This window comes from Eutrema salsugineum, unplaced genomic scaffold (genome assembly GCF_000478725.1).
Source record: "Eutrema salsugineum unplaced genomic scaffold, Eutsalg1_0 scaffold_1, whole genome shotgun sequence".
Classification (NCBI taxonomy): domain Eukaryota; kingdom Viridiplantae; phylum Streptophyta; class Magnoliopsida; order Brassicales; family Brassicaceae; genus Eutrema; species Eutrema salsugineum.
The window spans coordinates 5,422,909-5,436,858 of record NW_006256909.1 but is presented as its reverse complement, the minus strand read 5'-3'; the positions used below and the strand labels follow the sequence as shown (position 1 = coordinate 5,436,858).

Below are 13,950 nucleotides of genomic sequence, written 5' to 3'. Positions count from 1 at the left end.
TAAAGAAATTCTCACCTTCATAGAATACCAAAACAGAGGAATGTACAAGACATTATCTCAAGCCTGGGGGATTAAATGGAAAGAACATAAAACATGCATACATGGGGGACTACTATTTTGAACATCAAACAAGCATTCAAATAACAAAATGTGATTTATACTGTATTTACATATCGATGTGTATTTCTATATTACTTCTATATCCAACAACGATCTCTTTGCACAAGTTTGTTGTCTCTACAAAATCACCTTTGCTAGGTCGAAGTGGTATTTTCAGTCTGCATCCGTTACTTCAGCTTCTATGTCTACGACTGCTGTTGAGAAACCCTTTCCTACACAATCAAAAAACTTCACCTCACAATTGGATTCACAAGAGATAGCGCTCCCTGGTTTGCGCAGAGATAATACAGAGATTCGGGTAAGTAAGAAAGAACCTTTCTTAGGTGCAGAAGAGAACCCATTTAGGCCTTGTCCGAAATCAGTAGTTTGGTTTGAGAATTTCACTGGTTCCATAACGAACTTATCATCCACCACTGCATTAAGTGAAAAAAGAAACAATGCTAATGCTTACAGAAAAGAGATGTGCTTTGATAAATCGAAAGGTGAAGGAATCATCTTTTTACCCGAGAATGGCTGAGTGCAGAAAGGGCAAAGCTGTACTTCATCGTCCAACGATGACCTGCAGCGATTTCGATAATTAGTCAGCAGATTTGGGGAAGCAACAAAAACAATCAAGGAAATTTGCTTCTTGTTATATCCTTACTTGAATATCTGAAATTCGTTTCCGCAATTCGGACACTGCACAAAGCGTAACGAGAGATGAAAAAATCGCAAGATAGCTAAATAGAACACAATCTTGAAGTATTTAACTCAAACACACAAGTGCTAGCTAACAGTAAATGATCGCCCTCAGTTATGGTAAAGACTCGGTCTTTCTGCAAATTCTGGAGATGCTGTCTTAAGCCAAAGAGAAAAAAGAAGACTTACACTGCTCTGTACAATATCTCGTTGTGCCCACCATAGAAAAGCTCCCAACCCCAAAATCGGAACAATCACCACAATCAGCTGCAGATTGTAAGAATTTCAGTTAATCAAAAAGGCAAAATTCCCAAAAATGCACAGTACAATTAGATAACCAGAGAATAATTAATTACCCAGACGGACACAATAGCGTCCAGAACCCAACCAAGCTGACCGGTCATAGAGAGATAAGTCAGGCCAATAGCCAAAGCAAGGTTTCCGAGGATTCTCCCGTTTCCGTTGTTATCTCTGCCGTTAAACCCTAAACCCTTGTTACAGCTAACCTTAACCACTCTTCTTTTTCGATTAAGAGCTTTCTGACTCGCAAGAATTCCAATTTCTGTCAGACCCATCAAAGGCCGTCGCTCTCTCCGGCTCTGTCTATGCTCAATCAAGCAAGCTCTCAATCCCAGATTGTTTTGGAGCAGAGAAGGAACCAAGCTCCGTACTTTCGCGTGTAATCTACTTCTGGGTTCCTTGGTGAAACCATCGTGTATGGAGAAGTTACAAAGGATAATTTGCGGAGTCGAAGCCATCGTCTGAATTTGTTTTCCGAATACAAAGCTCAAGTTCATCAACAAATGGTGGTTTTGATGATTTGATAATTCAGTTATTATAAACAAAGACTAACGAGATTAGTCAACATGCGGGGATAGCTCAGTTGGGAGAGCGTCAGACTGAAGATCTGAAGGTCGCGTGTTCGATCCACGCTCACCGCATTATTTTTATTTTTTGTCCTATTTTATTTACTTGATACGCGCCTCAAAGTTTAATAAATATGTAACTCCGATTTAAGGGACTAAAGTTCAAGTTGCATTATGTATTGATACGATCGGATTGAGAGAGAAATTCGTTTGGATTTTTATTTTATACATTAACTGAGATTAAGTGGAAATGCAATAACAGATTGCACGTTTTCACTTTCGTAAAAGTCACTTATACAATTTTTGATTACCATCGAGTTTCTAGGTTGCCGTGGTTTCAGATTAATCTTAGAATAAAAATCTCCTTTCTTAAAAAAAAAATTAAAAAAAAATTGGTCCTTTCTTTCAGTGGTCTTTCTATACAACAAACAATATGTCACACTGCTTAAATAGACTTGTATAAATTAATACAAATATATGTTTTTTTAACAACAACTACAAATATATGTATAGACACGTATATTCAGGCGTCTACGTGTAATTGTATCTCGATGCAAATTATTTTAAGAACAAATTTCAGCCACCTTGTTTGATATAATAGTATAGGTTAACTTTTATTTTTTTACCGAACTAACCTTACTTCACAAGAACTGCACAGTAGCCATCCTCTGAAGAAAATAATTTGACTTTAACGCTCTTTAAAATTCACAATCGAAATACTCATCAATCCCCAACACAACTACACCATCTTCTCTCTTCTTCCCTATCCATTTAGATTCCACACTAAGCTCGGCCAAAATAATTATATATCGAGGATGGAGGTCCCAAAAACCTCATTGATAGTGATAATTGTCGTGTTGGCTTCTTGTTTATTGCAGGCCAAGGCTTGGCATGGTCAGACTTACTGTGGTGGCAACGCGGCTCCTCGATGCCAGCTCCAATACATATCGACTGTCCTGAAGAGTGCCCGAGCACCATGTCCCCCAACTCTCAAAACAAAATTTGTTGGGTTGATTGCTTTAAACCCCTTTGCATGGCAGTTTGTCGCGGTAATTAATCACCATTCTTATTCTTAAATGTGCATGGTGATAATAAAGTTTCACTAGCTTTTGACTGACGTTAGATTTTAAAGAAATTTTAAAAATTTGAATATGATATTTTTTTTGTAACGGTAAAGCCCAATTGTGAAGCCTCTGGAGCCATCTGTCTAGACCCGAGGTTTATAGGTGGTGATAGTATTGTGTTCTACTTCCACGGAAAGAGCAATGAACATTTTAGCCTCGTTTCGGACCATGATGTTCAGATCAATGCTAGGTTTACTGGCCTTAGACCCACTGGTCGCACCAGAGACTTAACATGGATCCAAGCTCTCGGCTTCCTCTTCAACTCTCACAAATTCTCCCTTGAGACAACCAAAGTCGCCACTTGGGATAGCAACATCGACCATCTCAAGTTCAATATTGATGGCCAAGATTTGGTTATCCCTGAAGAAACTCTATCCACCTGGTAATGATTATTCTCATTTTTTTTGTTACAATTGTTTCAATACCAATTTTTATTTGGGTCAAAATATGAAACAATTTTATTAAATACAACATCTTTAATTTTCCAAAAACTATTTTTCTTAAAACGTAAACAGAAACAAAAGGTTCATTCCATTTGCGTTTAAGTAACGCTAGCAATTAATAAACATTTTTTGTTTAAAATAGTAAACATTGTATAAATTTCTTTGGAGAAAACAAACGCAAAATTGAAAATGTTTGTAAACGCAAAAACATACAACAGCAAAACAAATAATCTTCATAAAAAAAAAACAATGAATCTTTCTTTTTTGAACCATTTGTACTTAGGTACTCATCTGAACAAGACATCAAGATTGAGAGACTGACACAAAAGAACAGTGTGATCGTGACGATCAAAGACAATGCTGAGATCATGGTCAACGTGGTTCTGGTGACCAAAGAAGACGATAGGATCCACAGCTACGAATTACCTATAGATGACTGTTTTGCCCACCTTGAAGTCCAGTTCAAATTCATAAATCTGTCCCCTGAAGTCGACGGAATCTTGGGACGCACTTACAGACCCGATTTCAAGAACCCGGCTAAGCCAGGAGTCGCAATGCCAGTGGTGGGAGGCGAGGATAGCTTCAGGACATCTTCTCTACTCTCTTATGATTGCAAGAATTGTTTTTTCTCTAGACAAGAAACTGTTCCGAGTGGCTCTGTCAAGCCCAAAAGTGAATACACATTTCTAGATTGTAGCCGTGGGGCATCTTCCGGCAACGGAATCGTCTGCAGGAAGTAATTATCATCCAAACTTAATTTGCTGAAACAAGTTAATTGTTTTGTTTTATCTAAATAATGTTGTTTTTTATGTTCGTATGTTTGTCAAAATAAATGGAGGAATAAGCTAATTAACAACTAAACTGTAAGGAAATCTCAGTTATTTAATTAGATCGACCAAGTTATATATTGTTTGATGAAAAAAAAAAAAAAGAAAACCCGCCAATTCAACTTTTTAGTTTACCTATATAATGGAACCTGCTATTAACTATTGCCCTCAGCAGAAGGTTATATGCAAAGTGCAATATTGTGAATTAATGAAAATGTTATGGAAAACCTTTCATAACCATAAGTTATGGAAACTTCAAAACCCACATTAGTTACGATATTAAATTTTAATAAAGGTTTCTCGTCATACCCTAAGATCACGCTCGTGTGAACGCAACTTCTAAAAACGTTTTAATTTATTTTTGAAGTTTCAACTTTCTTATACATATACTCCACATTTCAAATTAAAAATATTTACAACTAAATTGGTTGGAAAAACGTGAAGTGCATGGCGGGTGTAATATCCAGATTAGGCACACATCCCAAGCAACTCCCATCTTGTCATAAGTTAGTTTTCTTAAAACAAAAAAAAAAATTGCCGAATGCCCTCTATAAATTCAACTATAAATCTTTCTCTGCTTATATCGATCTCTATAATATATATTTTTTTTTCAAAAAAGCTAGAAATGGAGATCTCAAAACCCACATCGCTAATGATGATGCTTTTTGCAATCATGTTATGTTTCTTGCAAGCCAAGTCACAAGGAGTCTACTGCAGTAACCCTTACGAACAGTGCTTCCAGAAGTACATAATGTGTCCGCAAGAATGCCCCACCACCGGTGCCGCAAACTCCATGAACAGAGTTTGTTACGTAGATTGTAGTAAACCTCTCTGCAATTCCGAGTGTCGCAGTAAGCAAAAATATATACTTGCAACTTTTTTGTAATAAGGTTTTTAAATATATAAAGCTCAAATTAATTTTTTTTTTCTTTTCTTTTGAACGTGGTTCGCTTAGGGTTGGGTCCAAACTGCTATCACCCTGCAACGGGCTGTCACGACCCGGGGTTCATAGCTGGTGATGGGTTTGTGTTCTACTTCCACGGAAAAAGCAATGAGCATTTTAGCCTTGTCTCGGACACCGACGTTCAGATCAATGCTAGGTTCACTGGCCACAGACCCGCTGGACGTTCTAGAGACTTCACTTGGATCCAAGCACTTGGCCTCCTTTTCAACTCTCATAACTTTTCCCTTGAGGCCACCAAAGTGGCCACTTGGGCCGACGGCATAGACCATCTCAGATTCTCTTACGACGGCCAAGATTTAGTTATCCCCGAGGAGATTCTCTCCAGATGGTAAATAATATCCAAATATGCTTTACGCTACATGCGATTGTACAAAGACAGTTTCTAAGTTTACGTTTACATGCATGTAAAAGTAGGTATTTCTTATTTTTCTATATTTAAAATAATTATATTTGAGAATTTGTATTTTGAAAGCGCGACACTAATTAAGAGCATGTCGTTTTTTGAGCAGGTACTCGCCCGAAAAGGACATCAAGATCGAGAGAGCTACAAAAATGAACAGCGTGACCGTGACGATCAAAGACAAAGCAGAGATCATGGTCAACGTGGTTCCTGTGACTAGAGAAGACGATAGGATACACAAGGACCACAACTACAAAGTAACTTCGAATGACTGTTTTGCGCATCTTGAAGTTAAGTTTAGGTTTTTGAACCTATCCCCAAAAGTAGATGGAGTCTTGGGACGCACTTATAGGCCCGGTTTTCAGAAGCAGGCCAAGCGTGGAGTCGTAACGCCTATGGTTGGAGGCGAGGATAATTTCAGGACATCTTCTCTACTCTCTCACGACTGCAAGACTTGCGTATTTAACGGATTAAGTGGCTCGATCCGATGGGAGACCGAGCACGCACTATTGGATTGCACTCGTGGGGCATCTTCCGGATACGGAATCATTTGCCGGAAAGAATGATCCTAAACCTCACTAAGAGAATAAAAAGCAAGCAAAGTGGAGATCTAAAGTGCTATCTTGATGCTGATGACTATTATTGTTATTATTATTATCAAGTCTTGCTAATATTTTGTATTATAAAGAGAGATCTTCTTTGTTAAAAAAAAAAATTAATAAATTGTGTATTATATAAATTTCTTTTTAATTCATCTACGATGCTGATGAAAAAGGAGATATGAAGAGACAGTAATCATTTATTTGATAGATGTAATATCTCAAAATAACATTTTTGTTTTCCTCCCGTGAGAAAGAATTTAAATAACATTACATTTGCGGCCCGTCAAATTGGATAAATAATCCAAGCCCTTTCCCTTTCTGGAATCCTAAGCCTCACGGAATCGGTAAAGGCCCATATAGTTCCCTACTATTTACATCAACTGCCACTCTACCCTCTCAAGTCTCAAAAATCTTTTCAACTTTTTCCACCCATCTTGAGTCACCCAATTACTTAAAATAGAAAGTAATTAAATTACGCGATCTCCCTCATTGACTAAACCCGAATGTTTGACCCGAAATACCGAACCCGCGATTCAACCCGCTCGAGCTGTACCCGAAACTCTGAGTCAACCCGCTCCCGCTCGAGTTCTGCTGCTGATCCACCACCTGCGAGTTCCTCAACCCGCTCTCCGCCTCCCCCTCCGCCGCTCGGAACGCGTCGTAACCTCCGTAATTCCCGTTGGTCGGAGCTAATTCCGGGATGGAATGAAGACTTGCCAAGCTTGCCCAATCGAAATTCCCGTTGAGAAGCGTCCTCAGCGAATTGATCCGAGGGAGATTAAAAGACCGATCGTTCATCTCCGGGAACGAATCGAGAACGTCGTCGAGCTGTGACGAAGAAGACGACGACGAACCGTTCATGCTTTGCTCTTCAGCGCATGGTTGAACCGGAGCAGCTTGTCTCTGAGCTCCTGACGTTTTCTTGTAAATTCGGCACAATACCCAATCATCCAACTGAGAGAAAACAAATTGAAGAATTTTAGCGATTTTTGATTTCAAGTTTTTATCCAATCGGATCTGGGGAAAATTTCCAATCATCTCTTAGTTTTACCTTGGAGCTTCCATGGCTACGAGAATGCTCGATTAAGCGATACTCGTGCATTATCCAGTTGGTTTTCGTGCCTTTTGGAGCTTTTCCGGCGTAGAAAACCAGAGCTTTTTTAATTCCGACACGGTGACCATCCGCCGTAATGATCTTGTCTGTACCCGTCGCCTTCCAGTAACCCGACCCGGCTACTCTGTTGGGTCTTGACCCGTTCGGATATTTCCGATCTCTCGGGCTAAAAAAATACCATTCTTTTTCCCCAAACAAAGCCTTACCTACACCACACAATTCCAAAAAAAAGGATAAGCAACTTTTTTACAGTAATAGTCCCTTGGTTTCAGCATTTTCTCAATTTGAACCAAAAAGTAGTGAATTTTAACAAAGAACACCCTAGAACTTCTTAAAAAAAGTGTTGCTTACTTGGCAAATCCCAAGGATCGAACTTGTAGAGATCGATATCTCCGATGACCTGGAGCGAGAAATGATAGCCTGCAACTTTCCGACAGAGATACTGAACAAGAAGCTCTTCATCTGTCGGGTAAAATCTAAAACCCGGAGGCAAACTCAATTGGGCTAACGGATCCTTCTCTCTAACACCCATTTTCCTCTGACTTTGGATTCTTCCAGCAAACAAAAATAACAAAATGTTTTCACAACTCTAAAAAAGCCAGAAAATTATATGTGAATGTTGGTCGATCTTTTGGACAAGCATGGTGATTAGATGCTTTATATAGGCTGTGGAAAAGGCAAAGGTTCTTCGGGGGATAAGTACGGTCGTCCTTGTCTTACTGTTCTAATATCTTAATACGATTTTCTTCGTGGGACCCTTTTACACCATTGACATACTGACACGTATATGAACTAGCCGACCTTATCAATGGGTTGTACCACTATTTACGAGCGATATAAAAAATGTGCAATATCACAACTCAAGATTTGCTCATGTCATGTGATAGTAAACTTTTTTAACTACGAGTAATTGAGAAAGGTCCTCTAACTATTTGTAGTAAGTTCAGAATAATTGACAGCAGTCGTTTCTTTTCTCTTATTTTATTGGTGGACATTTTGACTTTCTAAATAGTTAATTACTGTAAACATCTTGCCACTGAGAAATCGAAGTAACTAACGCTTTCGATTTCAATTTCAATTATTCGACTATTGAGTGTCGCTCGGGTGCATGAACCATCAGGAAAAGCGGAAGTCTATCGACACGTGTCAAGCCAGTTGTCCATTCTTCTAGAATTCTGGAAAGCCTAACAACGATGTGTATCTATCAGAATTCTCCAAATAATTAGCCCGGATCGATTTTATCTTTTCATGAAGCACTACGTTGGAGTCAGAAAAAGAAAGGAAGAAGCACTAACTATTCGACAGATAAAAAATCTACCGAGGAAAAAAGAAAAGCACTAACCAAAAAATATAATAATCAGACACGCGTGGAGGGCAATTTTTAGCTCGTGTGGGATGTACACGTGTTGGGAGAGTTAGGCAAGACTTCAATAAAAGATTCAAAAGAGACGAAAAGAGAGAAGAAAAAATAATAATATAAAGTTCTGATTGAACAAGTGTACAAAATACAAAGTTCTAAGAAAAATAGAAAGGATATGTTAGTTTGAGACACGTATAGAGGATTAAACACAGAAGATTATTATTTTACTAAAACGAGCGCAATATAATAATAATAATAATTATGGGAACAATAAAATATCGTCTTTAGTTTATATACTATAAAGATTGTCTAGAAAATGTATGTTTATAGTAACTAAGGAAAATACTATTTATCAATGGTTTTTGGTTTATTCGTATTAAAATTGTATTACAATCTTCATAATATTTTACTCTATCTTAATTTATAACGGAATGAAAATAGTAATTATAGGGTTTCTTTCACTCAAGAAATACTATAAATGGCCAAGGAAGTTGACAAGTGAAAACAATGGACCATGCTGGACAGGTCACAAGCCTTTAAATATTAGTACATGTGAGCGATTCAAAGAACTCGATTCTTCTTCTTCTTGATAATTCTTTCTTCTTTTTAATTTAATTTTCTTACATTTCGTTTTCGCTTGCTTTTAGATTTTAGATTTTAGTGAACGTGGAGAATTCTTGTTCATAGAGATCAGAGGGACATGCTCACCCTTTTCTTTTAATTACGAGATAAAAATTTTGAATATTAGCCAGAATACGACAAATTTGGTTCAACGATTTGCATAACTGCAATCGCTATTTAGTTAGCGTATAATATTCTTATGATTTTGACAAACAAAAAAAAAATATATATATATATATTGTATAGGTTTGGGGAAAAAAATTCAAATAGCTCAAACCATAACTTCATTTGTTCAAATCTGGATATAGCTGCCACAAAATGTCCTTTATTTATAAAAATTAACCATCTTCGTGTTCGGATCGAAAACTCGAAATATGTGGTATATCATATATGGTCCATTTGTCAGTTTTCTGCATAAACGACATGTAGAGCAGAATTGGTGCGTTAGTCTTCTATAAGTTGCCACCAGAATATGCGCGTGAGTAGGTTGATTCAAAATGACATGTTCATCATGCAGCTGCTTAATTATTTGTTCTTTTTGGATGGAACGATGTTGAAGAGTGAAGATCACCACTTATCGTTGATGTGAAAAAACTATTTAATTTTGACACACAAAAAAAAAGACTGTCATAAGATAGTCATTTAACTTAAAATTTTAAGTGTCTAAATGCTAAATGTCAAGTGACTGACTTGATTCCAATAGCTAAAATTTATTTTCAACGGTTTATTTCCTTTTTTTTTGGTCAACACAACGGTTTATTTCATTATTTGAAATATTTAGTCTATTTTTGAAATTAATTATTTTCCAGAATTTTGTCAAATAAGAGATAGGAGTAACTCACATATTTGTTTTCTTAAAATATACTCCTTAGCTATAACAATACTAACGACAAAAAAAAACTATAAGAATACTGAATTGTTTTTAAAATAAACACACAAAAATTCAAATATCAAAACAGAAAATAAACATATTTATATTGTAAAGATATAATTAGGTATTAAATAAATCGTAAGTAATATGGACGCATCTAATAAATAGTGAGTTGTATACGTATATATAAATGGCCCGTCTCTAAAGTATGCTTTTCTTTGTGAAGTTACATGTTTCTTAAAGCTTTAAAGGAGATAAGGTGAGGTGATCACGAAGGCTTAACAAAAAGAAAATCTAAAAGGCATGATGCTTTCTAAATTCGTCGCCTATGCCCTCTACATGTGTACATAATTAATTCAAGATCACTTATAAAGATATGCAGAATCTGGTCTATGTATGATTTATTGGTGACTATTCCATTATGAGTTTTAGGCTCATCTAAAATAATTGTAGGTGGTAGCACCTAAAACATAGAGAGATCGATGTTAGACCGTTCTTTTTTTCTTTTCTTTTTTCGAAATGCATATACAGTACTTAGATAGTTTCTATTTCGACACAATCTTCCAGTTCCAACAATAATAACCGTTAACATATATAGACTAAACTAATTTTAACCATAAATCAAAATTGTAATTAGTAGACAATTGTGTAAAGACGTTACTGTTTTTTCTTTGAACACAAAAATCTTCAACCGTCACGCTGCTATAAATTTTAGAAAGCTGGCCGAACTTGTAGATTATTTATTTGTAAGGAAACTAATGTAGAACATTATTCGGGTAGCACCACTTAATTACTGCTTGAAGTATCTCAAATAATGGGATAATAATCCTATTTGAAGCCCATAGTACGTTTACCATGCATCCCAAATTCATCAGCAGTTTGTATTAAAAAACCTCGTGAGGTCATATATCTTTACATGTACGAATAATTTGGTGAAAATGTGAATGATAACATGTAAAGCGTGCGCTGGACTTGGAACACATAACCAATAAGCAAACATTAAATTGGCTTTGAACTTTCCTTTTAAACACACACAGAACATGTTCTTCACATTACTACTTAGATTCTGATATACAACTCCCTTTATTGAGATTTGACTGATCAGAGGACCACTTAAGCCGGACCAAATCAGTCAATTATTTATACAAAGCATTAGCAAAGAGGCTACAATATTTTATAATATAATCCATCATAGATTATCATGACAAAATAGATTAATTTAAAGATTTAACGAAAAACAATAATGCAATATAAGAACTTATTGGTGTTATACATTCGATATTACTCAAAAAGGTGCTAAAATCCAAAACAAACAAAAAGTGGAGATAACTAAGTATTAGCCAGACTTGGTCTTACCAATCCTCATCAAAGCAATATAGGCAACAATTCTGTAACCAACAAGCATCACAGCCAAAGCGAAGGCGGAGGACAATCCACTATGAAAGCCTATGTGCTTAATACCTTCGAAGTCACCAACATAACACTTTAGTTTCCCATTTTCACCACAAGGATACCACTGATTCTCCGTGTACTGACCCAATATCAGTAGTTTATAGGTATAGTAACCTATTGATAGGTATTGAATCCAGGAGATGAACACTGGTACATGTCGAACGTAGTATCCTCCAGCTAACAAAAACGCGAGCATTATGACTGACCCGAGTGTCGTGGCTGACTTTTGATCCATCACTAGGGCACCTAGGGCTAGTCCTAGCCCACCAGAGACCAGGACGTGGACGAGGAGGACCAAAAGGGTCAGAAAGAAGTTTACAGGGTTAGGGTTCAAGCCAGCCATCCAATATGTGATGATGAGAAAAATCGTTGGTAGAATAAGTTCCATTGGGAGATCCCCGACAATTCGGGACATGAAGTAAGAGGAGAGCCTGTACATGCCTGAGGAACGTTCTTTTTCGAGCATTTTTCGCTCTTGAGGAAATGTGAAGATTTGTTGGAAGAGAGGGAAGAATGCCCAGAAGGATGAGATAAAGAACAATAGCCCTATCTGCAACAATAAAGCTCAGATGAATATATCATATATATATATATATATATGTATGTATGTACACAATGACAGACAAAAAAAAATGGTGCATCTAGTTAAAGCTAAATACCTGATCTTGTAAGTGATTAAGGTTCGTTTTGAACCAAAGGAGACCACATAGGAAAGACACGAAAATGACCTGCCCAATCTTTAGGCCAGAGAAAGAATCATGTCGCCTCTGCTTAAGGCCTCTCTTCGACAGAACACAAAACTGCTGCCACCATGTCGTTGGCCAGTCTCCAAAATGCTTGGACGAATCTCCAGAATTCTCTATTGAGTGGTTATAATGATCGTCTTGTCCTTTAACCTCATTGATAACATTGTTCAACAGATTTGTCTTGTAAACCGCAACCAGAGCTGCCTTCAAAGCCTCTGGTCTTTGGGATTCATCTGATCCAACACCTATAGGTAAAATATATCCATATTTTGACATGAGATTCAAAAAAGAGACAAATAAAAAAAAAGCTATATGGGGGCGGACAAATAAATCAAAAAGACAGACTTACCATTTGCAATGTCCAAGAGAAAATCTGACGGATTAATCCTTTCGACAGATGGGGAGTATCCAACGCTAGCAAAATAGTCCATAGCATTGGATCCAAGCCCGAAGTAGACCGGGTTACCTTCTGATAAGAGAAGAATCTTGTCAAACATATAGAACAACCTACTAGAAGGTTGATGAATCGTTGTGATGACCGTTCTTCCACCATGAGCCAGTTCCCACAAAATCGACACAATCCTCTGAGCCGTGGTTGAATCAAGACCAGAAGTAGGCTCATCAAGAAAGAGCAAACTAGGGTTTATAAGAATCTCTTGCCCTATACTAACCCTTTTCCTCTCACCACCCGAAACACCTCTCAAGAAAGGTCCTCCAATGATAGTATCTTTACATCTATCTAGACCCAATTCACTCACGACCGCCTCAGCTTGCTTGATCTTCTCACGTTGTTTGATAGAATTCGGAAGCCGGAGAAGCGCGGTGAAGACTAGAGTTTCCGTAACAGTCAAGTGAGGGTAAAGAGCATCATCTTGAGTCACGAAACCGGTGGCTCGCTTCACACCTTTGGAGAATGGTTTGTTGTTGTAAGATATGTTCCCCGTGAGCTTCCCTTTCCCTTCACTAACCCGCCCTCCTAGAGCCGTTAAGAAGCTGGTCTTGCCGCTGCCTGAGGGACCGAGCATAGCCAGGATCTCTCCCGGTTTGACGATCCCGGTTAAGCCTTTCAAGATGGTTCGCTCTTTGGTTTTTCCCTTGGTTTGACAGAGCCAGCTTTTTGGTTCCTTCACCTTCACCGTGTACACAACATTCTCAAACTGCTCCACGACATCAAAGAACCAGATTGAATCAGCAAATCTATCTAATTAAGGCACATGAACGCTTGCTATAAATCTAATGATTTAATGAAAATTATATCCGTAAGCCCTAAAACGAAGAGAAATTATCGTACTTGTTGACATACACAAATCCACATTATACATGTATCATTATAATTAAAAAATAAATAAATAAATAAAGATCTGCCTATACTCATAGAGTATGTATCAAGGAGTAAATATAGATTATATAATAAACAAACATACCTTTAAAGTAATAGGAAGATTAGCCTTTTTAAAATTTGAAAAAGGAAGGGTTCGGCTATCGTCGTTTTTCTCAATCTGGGCTTCAACATCCATAGAAACCTCTTGATGATTATCCATTCCCAAATTTGATCGATGTATAAACACTCAGTCACGGGTATCTAAGGATTAAAGCTGAATAAATCCAAACGAAATAAAATATTCGTCCACTATTTCAGAAACAATTACTTGATGAAACTGAATAGAGAAAGAAAAAAAAACAGGTTGATTAAGTAATTTGATTTTGTTGGATTTGGGAGTTCTAGAGACAGGAGACAAAGCTTAAATTCGTAACTCGTAAC

General features: G+C 37.2%; 4 protein-coding genes, 1 non-coding gene and 1 pseudogene across 5 annotated transcripts; 3 read left to right on the top strand and 3 right to left on the bottom strand.

Annotated features, from left to right (window-relative positions):
* Nucleotides 1-57: 57 nt before the first annotated feature.
* On the bottom strand, nt 58-1,574 carry LOC18028167. The gene is made up of 6 exons (XM_006413019.2): nt 1,155-1,574; nt 988-1,065; nt 764-798; nt 624-679; nt 435-533; nt 58-332 (listed from the first exon to the last, which is right to left on the bottom strand). The coding sequence occupies exons 1-6, from the start codon at nt 1,554-1,556 to the stop codon at nt 274-276; spliced, it is 729 nt and encodes a 242-aa protein (XP_006413082.1). The 5' UTR covers nt 1,557-1,574; the 3' UTR covers nt 58-273.
* A 92-nt stretch (nt 1,575-1,666) lies between these two features.
* TRNAF-GAA lies at nt 1,667-1,739 on the top strand. The gene has a single exon. It is a non-coding gene; the product is annotated as a tRNA-Phe (tRNA).
* A 740-nt stretch (nt 1,740-2,479) lies between these two features.
* Nucleotides 2,480-3,971, top strand: LOC18028166 (annotated as a pseudogene).
* A 712-nt stretch (nt 3,972-4,683) lies between these two features.
* On the top strand, nt 4,684-6,001 carry LOC18028165. The gene is made up of 3 exons (XM_006413017.2): nt 4,684-4,909; nt 5,014-5,350; nt 5,532-6,001. Exons 1-3 carry the CDS (start codon nt 4,684-4,686, stop codon nt 5,986-5,988), a joined length of 1,020 nt encoding a protein of 339 aa, XP_006413080.1. The 3' UTR covers nt 5,989-6,001.
* A 207-nt stretch (nt 6,002-6,208) lies between these two features.
* LOC18028164 (NAC domain-containing protein 72) lies at nt 6,209-7,781 on the bottom strand. Its single transcript, XM_006413016.2, has 3 exons — nt 7,490-7,781; nt 7,076-7,344; nt 6,209-6,978 (listed from the first exon to the last, which is right to left on the bottom strand). The coding sequence occupies exons 1-3, from the start codon at nt 7,668-7,670 to the stop codon at nt 6,511-6,513; spliced, it is 918 nt and encodes a 305-aa protein (XP_006413079.1). The 5' UTR covers nt 7,671-7,781; the 3' UTR covers nt 6,209-6,510.
* A 3,382-nt stretch (nt 7,782-11,163) lies between these two features.
* On the bottom strand, nt 11,164-13,950 carry LOC18028163 (ABC transporter G family member 9). Its single transcript, XM_006413015.2, has 4 exons — nt 13,613-13,950; nt 12,538-13,345; nt 12,102-12,433; nt 11,164-11,992 (listed from the first exon to the last, which is right to left on the bottom strand). Exons 1-4 carry the CDS (start codon nt 13,727-13,729, stop codon nt 11,327-11,329), a joined length of 1,923 nt encoding a protein of 640 aa, XP_006413078.1. The 5' UTR covers nt 13,730-13,950; the 3' UTR covers nt 11,164-11,326.